This window comes from Lepidochelys olivacea (assembly GCF_965140295.1).
Source record: "Lepidochelys olivacea isolate rLepOli2 genome assembly, chromosome: 1".
Lineage (NCBI taxonomy): Eukaryota > Metazoa > Chordata > Testudines > Cheloniidae > Lepidochelys > Lepidochelys olivacea.
This window is the reverse complement of record NC_140411.1, coordinates 246,059,684-246,073,742: the sequence shown is the minus strand read 5'-3', so window position 1 is coordinate 246,073,742 and position 14,059 is coordinate 246,059,684. Positions and strand designations below refer to the sequence as shown.

General features: G+C 41.7%; 1 protein-coding gene across 16 annotated transcripts in view; it reads right to left on the bottom strand.

Annotated features, from left to right (window-relative positions):
• BICD1 (BICD cargo adaptor 1) overlaps nucleotides 1-14,059 on the bottom strand; it is a 398,310-nt gene that overhangs the window by 277,871 nt on the left and 106,380 nt on the right. For all 16 annotated transcript variants that reach the window (XM_084617590.1, XM_084617580.1, XM_084617593.1 and 13 more), the window contains one exon: nucleotides 4,077-4,289. In XM_084617590.1, coding sequence (XP_084473716.1) covers nucleotides 4,077-4,289 — 213 coding nt within the window. The remainder of the gene's footprint in view (nucleotides 1-4,076; nucleotides 4,290-14,059) is intronic.

The following is a 14,059-nucleotide window of genomic DNA, read 5'->3' as shown; positions in this document are numbered from 1 at the left end:
CTTGATCTCATAACCGCCCCCCTCAATACGGTTTCCCACTCTTAACTTCATGCTTTTCTACATCCTGTCAGCTGTGCTCGGATCAGATTTACAGTTCCCATACATGTAGAGTCCTTCCACAGCTGGCCCCCTCGCAAGAGCTTCCTGCTCCGGATTTTGAGTCTGGTCACATATTGTTTATATGGAATTAGCCTAAAGTAGGGCTGTAAGCTCCTCAGGTCAGAGACCTCATCTTTTTGCTGGACTATAAAGCACTGAGCCCCCTTATCCTATTCTAGGGGGAGATTTTCAATGGCACAAATGGCAAAACTGGGCTCCTAACTGCCATTTGTGCCTTTGCAAATCTCCCCCATAAAAACCAAAAATATTTAAAATATAGCAAAATTCACAGCAAAAGTGACAGAAGATAAAGATTATATTGTAAAAAGATCCTGTTACATTGTGACACTTTTGGCCTTATTTTCACCTTTCACCAGTTCACATGCAGCTACATAAAAGGTTAAATAAGCTGTTAACCATATTGATTTCTATAGACACACAGGCCAGCAACTATTCCCATAATATATCTGAACTTTGCCACTGATTACTGAAAAATGTTCCTCATGACTATAAACTTAGTTAATGAAAACGGAATATGGTCTCTGGTTCAGATTACTGAAAGATTTTAAGAGGCTCTAATCAATGTTGGTAGTTGGCTTTAGTGTATGGGTGATGGGTAGTCTTGCTGGTCTGTAACATACAGGAGGTCAGATGTGATGATCTGATGGTCCCTTCTGGCCTTAAACTCTAGGACTACAAATTTTGAATGTCACAAGCCAGAGGCCTTGGGTGGGGAGGACAAAGGACGGGCTTACTTTTGAAAACATTTATTTTATTTATTTATTTATTTATTTGGATTTAAAATAATAATTTTAGGATGCCTAGCCGAGGTTCTAGACCTCACAACACATCATTAATAATACAATGAAGTCTCAGCAGCATTAATGTAATAATTTCAATAGGAACTCAGCCAGTCAGAGACCTCCAGACACTCCTTTCCACCTTTCATTGTTGTGGGACACGTACCCTCAGCCCTCTCAGACAGGTGTCTTTTGCACCAGTTTGAACCTATTTCTGTGTGTACATGAAAGAGACAGACACACACACAAGGATGGGTGGGACAAGTTCCAGAGTCCCACAGGCCTCACAGAGAAAGCCCTGACAGCCCCCATCCCCCTTTTATAATGAGGAAAATCCAGCTCAAACAGCTTGACAGACTGTAGTATGGCACATCGTTGGAATAATTCCTGTTTTTTTAAACTCTGGGATTACTCAATTCACAGAGCTCATAAGAACCATTGGCTTTCAAATATGTCCTGATTGTTCAAAATATCCTTGCAGGGATTCAGATATTTCTGCCCTGTTGGAAAACTGCTGACCAGACACTCCTACAGTACATGATCAGCATCCTGATTCTGAAACACATGACCAGAATAAGAAGCAGAACCCAATCAGAAGAGAGTTCCCAACACAGATGGGGGTTGGAGGTGCACTTTCCTCAAGCAACTTAGCAACATGGTACCTATAACAGGGCCTGCACTGGGAGACTCCAACAATCTGTTTTCCACACCAAAGAGGATCAACTGAGTCCAGACCAGAATACTGTGGGGTTATGATACACTCACAAAAATTACTATCTCCAGCATTGTGGAGGAGTGGTTAAAATGTTTTTTTTTAAAACATGGGGAGGTTAAATTTAATTTGTACTTTATGATTTTTTTATTAAGTATTTTAAAAAACAAACAACCGCCCCTCTTAAAAAAAAAAAGGATTTTGGACTTAATATTTGCTTGTTTCTCTACTCATACAGCACAAGACCATGTTCTTCTCCAATTTCTTTTTGTAAATGGATTATTAAACATACTGGTTGAATATTAGAGAGCCAAGGTGGGTAAGGTAATATCTTTTATAGGACCAACTTCTGTTGTTGAAAGAGACAAGCTTTCAAGCTATACAGAGCTCTTCTTCGGGTGTGGGAAAGGTAATCAGAGTGTCACAGCTAAATACGAAGTAGAACAGATTGTTAAACATCGGCGTTAACACATGTGGTAACTTCAAAATGAAGTGGGTCATTAACATCTCTGCAGTTTTGGGACAAATAAGGGTTGGTAGGTTACAGACTGTTGTAAAGAAACAGGCCTGGTCTACACTAGGAAATTAGGTTGGTATAATTATGTCAGTTAGGGGGGTGAAAAATCCATAGCTCTCAGCAATGCAGTTAAACTGACCTAACCCCAGGTGTAGACAGCAGTAGGTTGATGGGAAAATTCTCCCATCAACCTAGCATCTCAGGTAGGTGGAATACCTATACCAACAGGAGGGATTCTCCCATCGGCGTAGTTTGTATCTTCACTGTGCTGCTGTAGCAGTTTATGTGTAGACATGCCCACATAAAGCCAGTATGTCTGAATCCATGATTTTCAGTGTCTAGCAAAGTTATGAATTTAAACTTCCAAACTTGTCATTTGAAGGTGTTGTGCAGGTTTCCTTTGAGGATGAGGCCTGAGGGGTCAGATATGGAGTGATTGTTTTGCAAAAAGGGATTACCTTTCCCAGATCAGAAGAAGAGCTCTGTGTAGCTCAAAACCTTGTCTCTTCCACCAACAGAAGTTGGTTTAATAGAAGATATTACTTCATCCATCTTATCTCTCTCATATTCTGGGACCAACATGGCTACAATAATGCTGCAAATAACTGGCTGAATATGGCACAGATTGGGAGAGTATGTACTAAACAGCTTTCTGAAAACTGAGCAATCAGGCAAGAGCAGCCAGTAATGACTACATGAGCACTTATCAGTTCTTTGTTATTGTCTAGCTCCCAAAAATGTGGCAGGCATTTCTCCTACCTGTTTCTATGTATTGGAGCCTGATTCTGTCTACTCTATTTAGACTATGTCTACACTATGCAGCTTTTGGCGACACAGTTGTGCCGGTAAGAGTTGTGCAGCATAGCGACTGTTTGTCAGCAGGAGACAGTGCTCCTGCCGACAAAAAAACTCCCACCCCCAACGAGCAGCGTTAGCATTGTCGGCAGGCAAGCGCTCCTGTTGACAAAGCACTGTTCATACTGGCGCTTGTCATCAGCAAAACTTTTGTCTTTTGTGGTGTGTGTGCTTTTTTAACACCTCTGAAAGACAAAAGTTTTGTCTTTCACTTGCAAGTGTAGGCAAAGCCTTAGTGTCAGTAGTGGAACACAGGACAAAGTCCACAGTCACTTAAAGTAGAACAGCACTTCAGTTCTTGACTCCCTACTGACACATAGGACCTATGATATCAATCTCAGTGAGATGTGCATGCCTGGAAAGAGAGGAGCAATGAGCTATGTAAGCAACAGGACACTTCTGGATATGAGTATGAGGGTAATGTGAGATACGGTTATTCCTCAGGCCAAAGGCCTACAAGCACCTGAGATGCGTAGTTACCTCCAATTATTACACTTCATTCAGTTTGTCATTATTCTATTAAGAAAATGGTAAGACTAGGAAATCTGAAGACATGTATTCTCTGGAGTCTGTAACCTTAGCTAGCCAGTTTGTTTCCTCCCTAATCCCAACTTTCAAAACATGACCAAACTCATGACCCCTGTACAGTAGAGTGAACAACTAAGCAGTGGTAGCTCTGGCTAGGCATAGCCAACCGAAAATAATCTGAGTGAGAAAACAGAAAGTGAGAGGAAGAGAGGAAATCATCTGAACAGAAGAGAACACAAAAAACAGGTATTTATGAGAAGTGCATCTTTCTGCAGGTCCTGAACAGTAAGTGATGAAAACCCTGCTGTGCTTTTCAAATTATAAATTTCTGACCTGGTTTTACTTCAAATGCAGCTTTGCAAAACAGTGATTGTTTTCTTTTTAAAAGCCCCGCCCACACACACACACAGTTGCGGTGTCCCTGGGATTGATTACCGCAGGATACTCCCATATTTATAGATGCAAGGCTATTTTTGAGACTCAGAGCCATACCATTTATCAAACTCAAAAAAACCCCATTCTTAGTCCCATCCCCTGCCCACCTCCCTCACCCTCATCAATTTACCTCTTTCAGGTCGTGGACAATAGCAGTGAGCCTCTCATTCTCTGCTTGAACCTTGGTGACCACTGCCCTGCTCTGTTTCAGCTCATTTTGCATCTCCAAGATCTTCCCTAGGTAATAAGCTTCCTTTGATGCAGACTCCTGCAGGAGAGTCTCTTCACGTGTTTCACCATCTTCAGCCACTTTGCGGTGGATTGAGAATGATTGTCCAAATGCCTGCAAGAGTAAAATAATGGAAGCCCTTAAAAATCTACTCACTGTAGAGAGCAACTCTGCCCTGCAATGAGGAATGGACCACATCTGGGGCCTCCAAGCTATGACCAACTAAACACTGTATCAGCAGCTTTCCAAGAGATGAGGGTGTGGCAGGTTGAACCCCCTGTCCGGGATGCCACCTGATGTGCTGGGGTCCCACTGGTTCTGCCTGTTCCACCAGCCTGGGTTTCCTCACCCTGCCCTAGGTGTGCCAGGCCCTCAAGCCTTCTCCAGCACACATACACAGGTAGGGACACACCCTGCTGCAAACGGACACAGACACTGAGATCAGCTCTGTGTGGGAGGAATCAGCTCGGGGATTTCCCACCACTCACATGCACACCTCCTTTGCGGCATAAACCCAAAGTAATATTGTCTTGAACTGTATAGAAAGTTCTGCACAGCGCAAGCTCATAAAAATTCACCCCCTCCCTCAATGTGGAGGGAGATGTGCACAGCTTCCCCCCCCCCAAGGTATGAATGGCACAAACTGGGTTTCGAAATAAACAAGAAATTAGTTCATAAACTGTAAAAGATAAATTTTAAGTGATTATAAGGGATAGCAAACAGAACAAAGCAGATTACTGAGCAAATAAAACAAAACATGCAAATGAAGCTTAATACACCCAAGAAACAGATTACAAAATGTAATTTCTCACCCTAAATGTTGTTTTAGGCAAGTTGCAGAGTTTCTGTAGCTTAGAGTTCCAGTTATTTCTCTTTACAGACTGGACCCGTCTCAGCCTGGACTCAACCCCTGCCTTTCCCTTCAGGTGTTTTTAGCAATCTTCCTTCTTGGACTGGGAGGCAATGGAGACCAGTCCTATTTGTCTTACTCCCCAGCCTTAAATAGAATTTACATAAAGCGAGAACCCTTTGTTTCCAGTGGAAAAATACCAGCAATGTCCAAGATGGTACTCTGTACCAGGTGACATCATCAGATGACCCTGCAGTGTCAAAGCAACAAAGCTCCTCAGGATGGTGGGAGATTAATATCTCCAAAGCAGTGGAATGAACCTAGGGAGGTGGTGGGATCTCCATCCTTAGAGGTTTTTAAGGCCCGGCTTGACAAAGCCCTGGCTGGGATAATTTAGTGAATGTTGGTTCTGCTTTGAGCAGGGGATTGGAGTAGATGACCTCCTGAGGTCTCTTCCAACCCTAATATTCTATAAGTTCTATTGTCCTTCTTAAATGGCTCATTCAGGCTGATTGCCTACTGTCTGGTGGGCGTTCCTCCAAGTACACACGCAGTTGTAATTGTTATAAAGTCAATATTCCTAACCTCAGATACAAAAATCATATATACATACAAATTGGATAAGCACATTCAGTAGATCATAACCTTTTCAATGATACCTCACATGACCCACCTTGCATAAAACATATCTTAGTTATGCCATATTCATGTCATAACAATATTTCTATGACAAATATGGGGTGTAACATCACAGAGGGCCCCACTTAATTTGCATGAAATAAAACACACTGAAGCTTTTGTCATCTGTAACATAGACGTAGCTCAGAATGAACACAGGTATCACCGTGCAATATTTCATCTTCTTCCAGGCAGTCTCGTCTGAGATCAAGATGATGCATTGCTTGCCGAGACATTTAGTCTTCCTGGGCTTAATATTCTTATTTGTATTATCATAGCACCTAGGAGACCTATTCATGGACCAGGCCCCCTTACATTGTGAGGTGCAGGACAAAACACTGTCTCTGCCCGTGGGGCTTACGTCATCGGTAGCCATTTGGCCGTCACTGAACTAGGTAATCTAATATCTGCAAGTGCTCTTTTTCTCTAATTTCTATTAAATAGATTTTTTTTAAAAGAGTGTACATGGCTAGTAGTGCTCTCTACATTGTCTTCCATTTTCAACAGTGTCTTATGATGTGACCCAACTTCAGGCAGTCAGGGGTGCAAAGAAAATGTGTGAAGGCTGATCATAATTCACAAGAAAGCTGAGAGGGCTATGTAGGCAATGACCATCTATATTACTGTACAGCAAATAGGGATGCCACTTTTAAACTCTTAAAAAATAAATCAGAGAGTTTGACAGCATTTCCATTTTTATTTACTTTCTTCTTCTCATCCCTCCACTCCCTTCTTTTCTATCCCCTATTCCTCTCAGGAAAAGAGAGTATTATTATTTAGGGATGAAGAGAAATTTCTAAAGGAACAGATATTTGCCAGTTACTCTTTCCCTGCTGCTGGCTTGAGTGATCCCCTTTCTTGCACAGCATTTCCCAGTGGTTAATGAGAGAGATGGTTGCTTTGTACAGCTCTAGTTCAGTACTTCAGCAGGCCCAGTAGAGATCAGCAGCATAATTTAGCTCAATAAGACAGACAAAAAGGTACATAGTGAAGAAACATCTGCCATTTCATTTTAATTACTGTTAGTCAAAACAGTGGATAACCTGCTCAAAACCAGACAGACAGTCTATCTCAAAATCCAATGGAAGTAACAAAGAGCCACTATCTTAATAATAGCTAAAGCTCTCACACATATTTCTTAACCCAATAAATTATTCTTGCTGGAAGATGGTGATAGTCTTCCCATTTCAGGGCTGACAAAGGTTGTGGAAGCATCTATTCCTCTAATGGAGACCCTCCCAAAAATTTAATTTCTGCTGTACTCAGCTCCATTCTCAGCCTGATACCCCAAACCCAAAGTATACTAGACAGTTGGTCTTCTTGTAAACAGTGCTCTCCTTTACCTTCTTGTTAATAGAAATGTCATGCTGAATTAAGTTCATTGCCTTACTGTTATTTATAGCCTTCTCAGAACACATGCAACCTTTTACTGGCACCACAACTGAAAGAACCCTTGAGAATTTAATCGCAAAACTCTGTTCATACCTTTGTACTTTGTAAGTGTGGTTTACTTGAAGGGTATTGTGAAATCAGCATTAAAGGATTCTAAATATATTCAATAATATATTAATCCAGCTGTCTCTTCAAAAGGCTGCAAGTTCTTAAACAGCAGGAGTCAGCAATTTACTGGATGGATTATTTTAAACAAGAGGTTCGATTTAAAATAATGAAACTGTTAACTGTTAATTGTGATTCAGTCAATAAACCTGTTAATGTAACAGTGAGTTAGGAACACTGCCGATAAAGTGCATCTTATGAAATAAAAGGTGCATTCAGTGGCTCATTATTAATTATTAAAGGCCTAAGCAATAAAGTGCCTGTCGATCAAAGGGACACAGATACTGTGGTGATGAAAGCTAGAGACAAAAACACATCTTTTTAAAAGTGGAAGTCAACCCTGAACATAAACTCTGGAAAGTCAAGCATAAAAGTATAATTAGACAAGCCAAAAAAAGAATTTGAAGAACAACTAGCAAAAGACACAAAAACTAACAGCAAAATCTTTTTTAAGAACACCAGAAGCAAAAACCTGCCAAACAATCGGTGGGGCCACTGGACAATCAAGATGTTAAAGGAGCACTCAAGGAAGACAAGGCCATTGTAAAGAATCAAAATAAATTTGTTGCATCAGTCTTCACTGCAGAAGATATAAGGGAGATTACATCTCAGCTGCCCTTTTTTGATGACAAACCTGAGGATCTGTCCCAGATTGAGTTGTCAGTCGAGGAGATTTTGAAACAAACTGATAAATTAAATGGTACTACATCACAAGGACCAGATGGTATTCACCCAAGAGTTCTGAAGGAACTCAAATATGAAATTGCAGAACTACTAACTGTGGTATGTAACCTATCCATTAAATCAGCCTCTGTACCAGATGACTGAAGGATAGCTAATGTAACGCCGATTTTTTCTAAAAGGCTCCAGAGGCAATCCCAGCAATTACAGGCCAATAAGCCTAACTTCAGTACCAGGCAAATTTGTTGAAACTATAGTAAAGAACAGAATTATCAGGCACATAGATGAGCACAATATGTTGGCGAAGAGTCAACATGGCTTTTGTAAAGAGAAATCATGTCTCACCACTCCATTAGAATTCCTTGATGGGGTCAACAAACATGTGGACAAGGGCAATCCAGTGGACATAGTGTACTGGAATTTTCAGAAAGCCTTTGACAAGGTCCCTCACCAAATACTTTTAAGCAAAGTAAGCAGTCATGGGATAAGAGGGAAGGTCCTCTCATGGATCAGTAACTGGTTAAAAGATAGAGAACAACGGGTAGGAATAAATGGTCAGTATTCACAGTGGAGAGAGGTAAACAGCAGAATCCCACAAGGATCTGTACTAGGACCAGTGCTATTCAACTTGTTTATAAATGATCTGGAAAAAGGGATAAACAGTGAGTTGGGAAAGTGTGCAGATGGTACAAAATTACTCAAGATAGTTAAGTCCCAGGCAGACTACAAAGAGTTACAAAGTGATCTCACAAAACGGGGTGACTGGACAACAGTGACAGATGAAATTCAATGGTTTCAGAGTAACAGCCGTGTTAGTCTGTATTCGCAAAAGGAAAAGGAGTACTTGTGGCACCTTAGAGACTAACCAATTTATTTGAGCATGAGCTTTCGTGAGCTACAGCTCACTTCATCGGATGCATACTGTGGAAACTGCAGAAGACATTATATACACAGAGACCATGAAACAATACCTCCTCCCACCCCACTCTCCTGCTGGTAATAGCTTATCTAAAGTGATCATCAAGTTGGGCCATTTCCAGCACAAATCCAGGTTTTCTCACCCCCCCCATCCCCCTCCAAAAACCACACACAAAAACTCACTCTCCTGCTGGTAATAGCTCATCCAAAGTGACCACTCTCCCTACAATGAGAAAAGGAGTACTTGTGGCACCTTAGAGACTAACCAAATTGGTTAGTCTCTAAGGTGCCACAAGTACTCCTTTTCTTTTTGCGAATACAGACTAACACGGCTGCTACTCTGAAATCTCCCTACAATGTGCATGATAATCAAGGTGGGCTTTGGATGAGCTATTACCAGCAGGAGAGTGAGTTTGTGTGTGTGGTTTTTGGAGGGGGGTGGGGAGGTGAGAAAACCTGGATTTGTGCTGGAAATGGCCCACCTTGATTATCATACACATTTTAAAGAGAGTGGTCACTTTGGATGGGCTATTATCAGCAGGAGAGTGAGTTTGTTTGCGGAGGGTGAGAAAACCTGGATTTGTGTTGGAAATGGCCCAACTTGATGATCACTTTAGATAAGCTATTACCAGCAGGAGAGTGGGGTGGGAGGAGGTATTGTTTCATGGTCTCTGTGTATATAATGTCTTCAGCAGTTTCCACAGTATGCATCCAATGAAGTGAGCTGTAGCTCACGAAAGCTCATGCTCAAATAAATTGGTTAGTCTCTAAGGTGCCACAAGTACTCCTTTTCTTTTTATGAAATTCAATGTTGATAAATGCAAAGTAATGAACACTGGAAAACACAATCCCACCTAAACATACAAAATGATGGATTCTAAATTAGCTGTTACCACTCAAGAAAGATCTTGGAGTCATTGTGGACAGTTCTCTGAAAACATCTGCTTAATGTGCAGCAGCAATCCAAAAAGTTAAACACAATGTTCGAAACCTTTAGAAAAGTGATAGAGAATATGACAGAAAATATCTTAATGCCACTATATAAATCAGTGGTATACCCACACCTTGAATAATGTATCTAGTTCTGGTTCTCCCATCTCAAAAAAAGATAGATTAGAATTGGAAAAAGTGCAGAGAAGGGCAACAAAAATGATGAAGGGTATGAAACAGCTTCCAAATGAGGAGACATTAAGACGACTGGGATTGTTCAGCTTAGAAAACAGACGACTAAGGGAGGATACAATAGAGGTCTATAAAAATCACAAATGGTGTGGAGAAAGTGAAGAAAGAAGTGTTACTTTTTCACATAATACAAGAACCAGGGATCATGCAGGGAAATTAATAGGCAGCAAGTTTAAAAACACACATAAGGAAGTATTTCTTCACATAATGCAGAGTCATCCTGTGGAACTCATTGCCAGGGGATGTTCTGAAGGCCAAAAGTATAACTGGGTTCAAAAAATAATTAGATAAATTCACAAAAGATAGGTCCATCAATGGCTATTAGCCAAGATGGTCAGGGATGCAACCCCATGCTCTGGGTGTCCCTAAACCTCTGACTTCAGAAGCCAAGATTGCATGACAGGGGATGAATCACTCAATAATTGCCTTGTTCTGGTCATTCCCTCTGAAGCATCTGGCACCAGCAGCTGTCGGAGGACAGGATACTGGGCTACCTGGGCCATTGGTCTGATCCAGTATGGCCATTCTTATGTTAGCTATGTGTGTTTGTAGATGGTGGCATATAAAATGTGTCTATCACAGCAGCTGTAGCTGGCACGGCAAGAGAAGACAACTAGCCCCTGAAAAGGTGGGAGGGCAGGGCAGCCTTGCTACTAAATACCTATATTACTAGAATCTGAATCCTTCCCATGCTGTCAGATATCACTTAAGGAGAATATTATGGATAAATGCCAAAATGCATCAGTGGTATCCTTGAAAACATAAGAATGGCCATGCTGGGTCAGACCGACGATCCATCTAGCCCAGTATCCGGTCTTTTGACAATGGCCAGTGCCAGATGCTTCAGAGAGAGTGAACAGAACAAGGCAATGTACTGAGTGATCAATCTGCTGTCATCCAGTCCCAGCTTCTGGCAGTCAGAGGTTTAGGGACACCTCGAGCATGGGGTTGCATCCCTGACCATCTTGGCTAGTAGCCATTGATGGACCTATCTCTCCCATCAATGAACCTATCCATCCTTCTACGTTGGTCATCATGAGCCCTTTTCCTCATATAGAATGTCAGGGTGCTGTCTTTTTATGTTTGTGGGGTGCATTGAAAGGGGATTTGGGTTTTTATTTTTCTTCCCTGAAAACCTTCCCCTGGTTAGCATTTGTCCATAGCAACTTTTAATTAAAAAAATAATAATACTGTATTAGACCCTCAGGGTTTTCGGGCATAAGAAAAATTATACAAACAAATATTTAATTATTATTTGCTGCACCACATCTAACACACTTTCTGTAATGGAGCTGAAATGATGTCTATGCTAGAACTAAGGACATTTTCAAACACAAGTTGCAGGACACAGGAGCACAATAGTTGTGATTTTCCCGAGTGTATACAAGTCTGAGGAAGAAGAGGCAACCATTCACAAAAGGATTGTTTCCCCTCCCATCCCCACCCTCCAAAATCCAAGCTATAAATGCTTTTTTCTCAAAGGAATGCAGGACAATTAGCTGCCAAAAATATAGCGGGTCTCTAGTACATGTTTAGGTCTCCACAGGAACCATGGAATTTTAGCTGCTCAGCGATGGAACCAGCAATTTGCTTAATCTTTTACTGTGCTGATAAATCATTTATCGGGAATCACTTTTTACAAAACCACTAACAGCAAATTATGAATTACACTGATTAAGAACTGTACTTCTACCAATCATCTTCAAAGCTGTACCATACTTCACATACTATAAACTAGTTCTCACACTGTAAGAGCTTTAAGCTTTTTACCATCACTTCACCCCATTGCCTACCTTCCTACCTCTCACAGAAATTGATACTTTACAACTATGAAATGTCCAAATATAAGAGGTATCAGACATGAGGGTGCAACTGAGCTGATGAGTTTTTATGTACATTTTACAGCTCAAAGCCGGGGAACGATTGCCCCGCTTATATGCACATACGCCCGCTCGAGCGGCGTCACTGCAGTAGCGCGGGGAGTGGTAGCAGAGACATGCGGAGCCAGGCCAAGCACAAACCTGAAACCAGTGGATAGGTACTTGGCATGGCTCAGCACTCCCCTGCCACTACCCATCCTCCTGTGGCTACATTGCTATTTATAGTTGCAGCAGCTTGATGAGAGCCAGAGCAACGATGTGAATATAAGCAGGGGAATTAGCTATAGTTAGAGAGAAATAAACAATTTCGTATTTTTTCCTGTGAATTCTAATTTGAACACATAGCCTGTAAAAATATTTTAAGCTAAGCCATTAAACTACTCCACAAATTGCTGTCAATTTATTCCCCCCCCGTCCCCCTCCTTTTTTTTTTTTCATAATTCCTCTTAGCATGGTTGGAAATTATGCAAACCCACACATCAAGCAGAGAATATCAAAAGTATCCTTTTGTCAAAGTGTATGCAAGCAGTTGTCCTCCTTGTGCTTTTTCAACTTCAATTAGAACAATTTGCACGTAGAATGGTTAAACTTTCCAAACAGAACTACTTAAGGGCTTCAATGGGACTATTCACACATTTAAAGTTATGCACATGCATAAATATTTTCAAGATCAGAGCCTAAGGCATTTGTGTAGAAAACAGTTCTTCCTTATATAACCAATAACAATGGATGTGTCATTACACAAAGTAAAACTATTTCCCCATGTTTATTCAGGGAGCAGATAGCTTGCCCTAAAAGAGAAATGGGATGGGAGACGAGGGCCAGAGAGCTACCCAGTGACAGCGTCTGATGGGAAGGTGTTAGAAGGCCACCCAGGAACAAAGAACTGAAAGTGGCAAATACTTCCCTGAAGCCTGAAAAAAGAAACCTGCTTGGTTCAGGTTCTCAAAGGAATGAAGGTTCAAGGAGATTCTTATTGGTGCGAGTCAGGTTGAGAGGAAGAATGAGTTGGATGTGCATTTGTTGGATGCAAAGGAGTTAGTTGTGCATGCATCATGTGTGAGCTGGATGTCAAATGTAGACGAGGGTAGGCTGTACAGTGGAGTATGGAGGAGTGTAATTGGGATTTAGGTCATGTGGAGGGGTATGTGGGAGCTGGGGCTGCTCTCAGTGCCCCCTTCAGGGCCACAAGTGGTACTGCAGGTACTTCCCACCTTAGTCTGCAAGGTTTGGCTATCTGCTTGGGGCAGGATGACCTGTGCTGTGATCTTACCATCCGTCTCTAAACAATCAAATAACTAAATAGCACATCAGGATTCAGCTGTCTGCACCAAAGAGAAAAAAGGCAAATGCTTAGCTGCAATGCTTAGGGCAAGGCCTGACTAGGCCTGGGTTCTGGGTCAACCCCGAAGCATTCCTCCTCTGTCCTCGTCTTACCCAGCTCCACCCTGAACAAAAGAAGGCTATACCTTCTTAACTGGCCTGCTGGTTCTTGATTGGTCAGAGTTTCTTCCTGGCCCTTCTAGGCTTCTGGAGGACTGTCTTTTTGGTCATCTGGTCTGAATAGATTTTCCTTGAGCGGGGAATGTCAGAGCGCTGATGCCTCCACAGGGGGCAGAGAGGCACAATATACCCTGTCACAAGGAATAAATGGGTGTGTTAAGTGGACATGGGGGTTGAGGAGAAGATTAGATATATGCAAGTTTGTGGAGGAGGGATTACAGCTAGGTATGGGGACTCCAGGTGCTTCTCTAGGCCAGAATGTGCTTTTTTTCAGCTGTACTTGGTCCCATAACTGTAGCTGTTTATCTCTGATCTGGACTTTGCCCCAGTCACCCAAGCTTCTGTGATTGATTAGATTACTGAGAGTAATTCTAGTTGTGACTACCCTAGAAAGCGACTCAGAAGATACTGCTGGCCCACTGCTGGCTTTTAGTTACAAGAAACATTACATGAGTTTTCTGACAATTGCATTGGCTTCCTGATGCAATTCAAGACACTAATATTGCTATTTAAAGCCCTATATAGCTTGAGTCCTGGCTGACAAACTACTGGCCTCCTGGTACAGTGCCACAACAGTTTAAATTGGGTGTGATGCTCAAGCTAGATTTAAAGTTCTAAAGGCCGAATGCCACATT